Below are 7,569 nucleotides of genomic sequence, written 5' to 3'. Positions count from 1 at the left end.
AAATGAAAAAGCTCATTTTGGGAGCTTCACCTACAGCTTGTTTTCTCAAGTCTTCATTAAAGTTTGCTCTTTCATTTATTTCTTAAGGTATTTTATGCTTCCTTCAAGCAGCTGACATATAGAAGTTGATGCCTAGATCTTTAGAAATACTGAATGTAAGTTTTGACTATTAACCTCTTGCTATTAGATTGACAATGCCAGTTTAGACACTGATGATTTTGCATGACTACTAATCCAACCGATGGGAATTGTATGTTGTTATATTAGCTTAAGTTGTAGATTAACGTTAAATTGTCATCCAGAGTTCTACCTGCATTTGATTGCTCAGGCAATATAGTAAGAAAGACATTCCTCCGTATTTGTATGCCTAAACTTCATCCTATTACCCTACCCGGATAATGAATAACTGGCCTCTTAGGAAGAACACTGAGGACACTAGTTGTACAGTGGAAAGTGTGAACTCTCAAACTGCCTCTCATCCTGCCTACTTGTTAGACTGTCTCAACCCTCAATGGGGACTGAGTAATTAAAAGTACCTTTCACTCAGTTTTAGGAACTGTGATATCTAAATATGCAAGAATCAAGAAAAGGAACAACCCCTCCCCCAACTTTCTAGGAAATAATTGGAAATAATACTATTTCATTAATAACTCTTTTAAGAACAGCTGCTTAGAACCAGCACTGACATCTACAATTATTTTTACAAATCTGCCCACTCCTGTCACACAAATCTTGCTTTGCAGCTTTGCTTGTTCTACTTCTGCACCCAATAAAGTTTCCATAATTTAACAACTTGCTTCCAATGTCTGAATATTTTAATTTTGAATATATTGTTCTATGCACATTGCTCTTCCCATGCAAGTTAAAAATCTTACCTCTTTTTAGAGTTGTAGATGTGTGATTTTGCATACTCTTTAATAAAAAGAAGTCCTGACAATTTTTTATGTAGAGATTATGTCAATCCATACCAGACTGGTATAAGTCCTTTCATGTCCCCATTGGAATATAAATTGTATTTTCTTTCCTTCAAAGTATTTTTGCACACACATACATTGTTAATCAAGATATATGATTGACTATATGAAAGAGTAAAGTACATCAAAGTATTCTGAATTATTTAGTTGTAAATTTTACAGTATAGACTGTAATACTAAATAAAAAGCATAGTTGGCATTTCCACTTTCATACTAATAACCTTAAGTAGACATTATTTTATATTTATTCTTTAGGAATGCTAACAAGAAATAAAATGGAAGGTAAATATATTGGAATGTGAGTAGTTGCTGCTGTCCTTTAAACATAGTCCTTATCCTTGGGCAATGTACAGGACCTCCACTGTTTTCATTAGTTATTAATTGTACTTGCTTTGCTAATTTCGTTCCAGAGACAGAAATATCACCAGGTCATGAAACACTAAGTGTAAGTCTTTCTATTTCAAATGACATACATGACAGGTATGAGAAAATGGCTGTAGTCTTCCTTTCAGAAAAGTGCTTTCTCTTAAATCACGTTTCCCCCTTTTAAGAACCCTGATAACAAAACTGAATTGTAATACTTTCTTTAGGCAGATGATTAAACATACTCACCATTATATAATACAATTTCCATTTTATTTTAAACATACTTTGCATGATATAAAAATATTGATCACAGTGAGCTTTAACAATTGTTACTGCTATAAACAGAAATGCTGCACAATGGTTTTAGTGGAAATAAATTATATAGTCATTATCTCTTTAAAAAAAAAAAAAATCACAAGGAGGAGAACCTAGGCTGTTTGGTCATTGGCAGAAAATAAGTCCTTATTGAGTTCTTTACAAAACATGAACCCCAGTTATTTTCTACATTTGCTTTCCACATCTTGAGAAAAGCACAATGAGTCTGTCTCTGAAAGCCCCACAGGGTCTCTGGTGAACATTTAATTCCAATTATTAGCAAAGTTTCTGTTGTTCTTTTGTTCTAATGGAAAAATGTACACCAAAATAGCAAGTAGTGCTCTCTTCACTAATTCGTAAGTGGTCTTTTCCAATATGTGGGTACACAGCGGCACACTTCTTCACTAAAAGAAAATCCAGCATCACAGCGTTTCGTTCGGACTGTACATGGCGGTCTGTAACAACTAAAGAAATGAAAAAAAGCAGGCTTTAATATAACATGATAATTTATATTAACCTGGTGTAGAAATCTGTGTGCATTTAGATTGCCATTTCTTGATGGGATATTTAATTCCTACAAACACGTATCTTTTAACTTCTGTTCACATTCTTGCAACTACTTTTAATTGGAATACTCTTCACAGAAGACAATGAAAGAATAGTGAATGCTATTGAAATTATTCTATTGCAACAGATACTCATGAATATTTTTAACATATTGCCTGGTTGTAGTCACATTCTAATCTTGAGCAGGAATTTTTAAGTTTAATTTTGAAAATACAGTAATATTTTCCTGTACTCAAATTGGCTTGTTATGATCTACTGCATGCTGCCAGTTTGAGATGGCAGTCCAGGATCAGGTGATAATCAAATCTACCATCTTCTTACCCACCAGGACTGTTTCTCACCTTATTCACTAATGCAATAAGCCTGAGAGAGATTTGTTGTCTTATGTTACACTGTGACTCTGATCTTGAAAATGAGAACATACTTCCTTAGAATCATAGAATTGTTTAGATTGGAAAAGACCTGTAAGATCATCAAGTCCAACCGTCAACCCAACACCACCATGCCCACTAAACCATGTCCTTTCAAGTTGCAAATTCCTATAGACACTCTCTGAGGGCAGAAGGAATATATCTACACTTCATATTGCATCTATGTGCATTCTGAAGTAAGATCAGAGCCTGCACGTTAATGATAAATCTTAAAGGAAAAAGAACAGAAATAGTCCTATTTGATTAAAATAAGTTTAACAGAAATAGAGAATTAAACCACAAGTCACATCCACCTAGGAAGCAGCAGACTTTTTCTTCACAGATTCCTTGACTGAAAAATAGAACTTATAGAAAGATAGTTATCTGTGGTTGTCCCTGAACTCTTCCTTTTCCTATTTTATTTTTCTATTAAAACAAGAACTTGACCTAAAATAACCTTACAATAACAATGCTAAATACTTTCTGGTGTATAATGGAGACAAAGTACAAGTCTGGGGTTTTTTTCAGACGCTGGCAATGAGTCAAAAGACAAAAGTATGTGTTTTGAAATTCAAAACATAGTTATACTTAAAACTTGTATTTAAATAATGTGTGCCTGTTTGTGAAACACTGATATTATGATCTATTACTATAATTCATACTTACTTCAGTTCAAAGACACTACAGTACCCTATATTAAGGCAATGTCACTATCCTCTTTCCTAGGTAATTCTTGTTTTGGGCTTGTGGCTACTCTTATTATTGTTGCAGATAAGTTATTATGTTGTGTGCTTGTTTTGGATACCAAGTTACTACTTTGCAATAATTTGTTTATGATATGAGGTCTGGATTACAGTTACATTAATTCACGTCAGCTAGTTCAACCAATGAACCTGGCTATGAGGAAAACAATAAGGAATGAGGAAGACTGCAAACATGACATTTATTAACTAGTAACATCTTGTTTAGTGTTTTCAATGTCTTAATCATAGATTAGTTCACCAGTGTGGTCTTTGTAATTGAGGGAGTAACATTATTTTGTGCCACTTAATATAGATATTTGAGATCAGTGTAACAGCTCATGGGAATAAAGTTTGGAAACAGTGGCAAAAGGCAACAAAAATGTTTGCCAAAGGATCTAATACTCTGAGCAAACGGGCAACCAGCTATAGGTCTGTTCTGGGAAAAAGGTACTCCATAGAGATGCAATGGAGGAAACATTGAACTCACTTGCCTTTTTGTCTGTCTCTGCTATGAAAGCTAGACTATTATTTCATGTACTGAATGACCGTAAAATGAAATAAGAGAAAGATAAGAAAAAAAAAGACAAAGCCAAACTCTTCCACCCACGTATGACACGTTGTACAAAATGAAAAGCAGTCGCATAATCATTAAATATGAGGAGGTCACTTTGTTTAGGATTCATGCCTCCTAGTGAACTGTGAACTTCAACTTAACTTACAGTTTAAAGCGCTATAAAGCATCTCTCCCATGTGAGTTTGTGTCTAGCAGCAGTCAAGGTCAGGTTACTGCAGCCTTATCCTTATTTGGGACATTTCAACAGAGCAAGAAAGCCCCTCTCCTCCTCTAAAATGCTTTGCAGCTGAGGTGCGTAGTTATCTGGCCCTGCCAAAACTGACCAAATTAAATTTCTGAAGTGATAGCACAGGGTGAATAGCAGCAGAGTCATTGTAACTACATAAATGTGGTTTCCTTAGGAAATTCTGCTGAACAATAGACCAGGTCTTTCAAAAGATTTGGGCTGAATGTTGTTTATGGAGTGCTTTCATAAGACAGATGTCTGTTTTGATGAGGATAATCTGAGCATGCTGGAGCTACGATAGATGTTCAATCAATATGTATAGTGCTGGGTGAGTCAGTGGCAACCTTCTCTTTATGGTCAGAAATTGTGATTTATTTTTTTTTGAAATTTTTTTTTTTCCCCTGCTACTGAATGCCCAGGTTTGTAATTTTGGGCAGTCGAACAACTTCACTAACGAAATTGAAGTAGAAATGCTACTTTTAATGGTGGTAACAGCGTGATCACCTTAATTAAAAGCCAGTATGCTTTATGGTGTTGGTTTTGTGTTTTGTTTTTTTTTTCCTTTTTTTCTTCCTATTCTGTGCTTTGTAAATGACTTTGTATTCATTTTCTCTGGAGCAGGGTATAACATTAGAGGCAGAGGCATTTTAGGTATAGCACATAAAAATGTTGGTGCTTCAAAACCAGAACCTACACGGACTACTCCTCTCCATGGGGAGCTGTCTAGGACATGGCTGCAGGATTCTGCTCATGTTTAGGTCTCAGGCATCTTGCACAAAGTTATAGAGTGGTACTTCCATTTATGTGGGCTCGTAACAACAAGGGATCTTTCTTTCAATAACAAAGAGGGTGTTGCAGCGTTTTTATTTCTTTTTAGAGAAAGCTTGTGGTGGAGAGAGCCAAAATGTGAGAAACCTATGCTATGTCCTTTCTTAAAAAGGAGGAAAGATTGCATTCTATATTTTCCTTGACAGTGGTAACACCTACAGGGCTATCTGTTGTAGAGCTATAGAATAACACCATATATAAATCTTTCTTCCTCCACACAAAGACAAGCAGCTTAGAAAAGAGAAACAGCTAAAAGCATCCTGTATCACATTGTCCTTGGGAGTGAGAAAGTTTATCGTATTCAACCACAACACCACAGAGAAAAGCTGAGATCAATTCCCTCCTTCAAATACTAAGTCTTTAAATCAATAGAGGTGGCATCAGATATTTATTATGGCATTTCTTATCTTTTTAAATGCCTGACTTTTCCAGTTGTGAATGTTCTTTTAAAACACACATGGTTTGTATGTCTAGCACTGCTGGAAGCGCGCGCTAGTGTAATGCTAAGGCTTTGTAACGTGCTAAAGCTCATGTAATCAGGTTGGTTTCTTTTCTTCTGCAAACAAAATTGAAATAAAAACTGAACAATAGAGAAGAAATTATTTCTCATGTTTCTAACAACTGTTCTATTCCAGTCATGAGGCCAAATATAGGAAAACAGGTAATGCCAGCTATTTTTAATCTTTTCCCCTATTTTAGAGACTTCAATACAGGTGTCAGTCCTAGTATTACACATTTTCTCTTTATTCAAGATGAACTAATGTCTACGTATCTGGCAATATATTTATGCCAACTAATTACATGTTATAATAAAAAAAAAAACATAAGGTTTACTTTTGATAAGCAACAAATTACCACAGACACTTACATGTCCCAATTTGCTATTTTCCATTTCCAGTGCCTGAACATTTCTGGAATTGTTATAGAAATAACCCCCATATATTAATAAATAAGTGATCTTTCTGCTCCAAGTGGCAGCATTGTTTCTGTTTTAACAAATTCATTTCACAGGAAAACTTTCCTCACAAAATATACAAAGCAGAAATAATATTGTTTGTTTCTCAGAACCTAAAGTCATTCACATTTTTATATATAGACTGCTACCGCTATGGGTGTAGCAGTTGTGAAAGCAAAACCTCCTGTGATATATAAAGAAATTGCAGGGTTTTCTTCCTGACCAAATCCCATTTTAAATGATGAATGTGGGCAGTCTGTTTTATACTTATATATGTCTACTTTCCACAGAAATCACCCAGAGCTATAAGACTTCTTATGCACTCATAAATCTTTAGTATCAGTTGAGTGAAATGAAGGATATGCAAAAATCTAGGAAGTGACAATGAATGATGGTATCTCCAGAACTAACTCCTGAAATCTAATTGGGAATATTTGAGTTATGTGAATTGCAGTATTCAGTTCTTGGGAAAAATAGAGTGGGATTGTAAGTAGCATAAAAAACCAGGGAGCTTAAACTTACAGTCATTTTCACCAAAAGAAAAAAAAATTCACATGAAGTAGTAGAAAGAGTATGAGAAACTAAACATGCTTTAAAATACTTATTCTGCCTAGTAATTTCTTCTTGGAGATGATAAAAGTAATAGAAGATAAAAACAAACTGAAGAGAGGCTTACTGTTTACTTAAGACTACAAAGCAATTCAACAAGACAGATGATACATAACCCCAAATTTTATACCTTAAACACAATGAAAGGGCTAAAGACTGATTTTTTTTACCTGCATGTCTGGTGATGGAACCTTTTTCCTTTTAAGAAGCATTTATTGGGAGATTCTATACATTCACAAATGCATTTTGCAGGATTTAGTGGCTGATGTTTAGGACAGGTCTTTTTACATACACACTGGCACTTATCTTCATCAAATTCCTTGTTGGGCCCACAGGAAGCGGGGAGAAGTTTGTTTTTGCACATGCACTGACATGATGATCTGTCTAATTCTTTGTGAGGTCCACAGCTTGAGGGCCGCACGCCGCCTTTGCAGACACATTGACAGGTTTCTTCATCCAGCTCTTTGTTTGGTCCACAAATATGGAATCCTTCAGATGTGTCTAGAAATACAGCAGAGAAGTTGCACAATTACCAGAATTTTGTGTCTACCCATTCATGTATTTTTAAGTGAAGAAATGATAACAAATTCATACCTTTTAAGATGTTTTAAGAACAAGCATATGTCAAAAGACAGGCAACAACCAGTAATAGTATCAATAAGGAAAAAAGATTCAACTATTTACTTTTCATGTTTTTAATTTCTCCTTTAGGTAAATCAAAACATGGAACTATATTTAATCCTTTAAGCAAAACTGCTTACCAGGATCTCCAAGGTGAGAAGAGAAGCCAAAATCATGCTGCGCCAAACATCTGCAAATTTGATTATTCCAAATATGATTTTTTGGACAGGTCTTGTTTGCCACATGACACCTGTGGAATGAAATATACTGTTGATTTACTACCAAAAGAACTCAAGGGAAAAAAAAAATATTAGGTGCTGATTGCTTTTGTTTCCCTCCATTATAAAAACTTTTCTAAGAGCTTCAGCTCATTCATAATCT

General features: G+C 34.9%; 1 protein-coding gene across 1 annotated transcript in view; it reads right to left on the bottom strand.

Moving 5' to 3' along the window:
• Positions 1-1,215: 1,215 nt before the first annotated feature.
• The window catches only part of VEGFC (vascular endothelial growth factor C), an 82,647-nt gene continuing 76,293 nt past the window's right edge, over positions 1,216-7,569 (bottom strand). Inside the window, exons 5-7 of the mRNA XM_075028141.1 lie at positions 7,329-7,438; positions 6,738-7,068; positions 1,216-2,119 (exon numbers count right to left, since the gene is read on the bottom strand). Coding sequence (XP_074884242.1) covers positions 2,005-2,119; positions 6,738-7,068; positions 7,329-7,438 — 556 coding nt within the window. The 3' untranslated portion in view covers positions 1,216-2,004. The remainder of the gene's footprint in view (positions 2,120-6,737; positions 7,069-7,328; positions 7,439-7,569) is intronic.

The sequence above is a fragment of the Buteo buteo genome, chromosome 1 (genome assembly GCF_964188355.1).
Source record: "Buteo buteo chromosome 1, bButBut1.hap1.1, whole genome shotgun sequence".
Taxonomy (NCBI): domain Eukaryota; kingdom Metazoa; phylum Chordata; class Aves; order Accipitriformes; family Accipitridae; genus Buteo; species Buteo buteo.
Note: the sequence above shows the minus strand (reverse complement) of the source record. Positions and strands in the feature narration are given on the sequence as shown.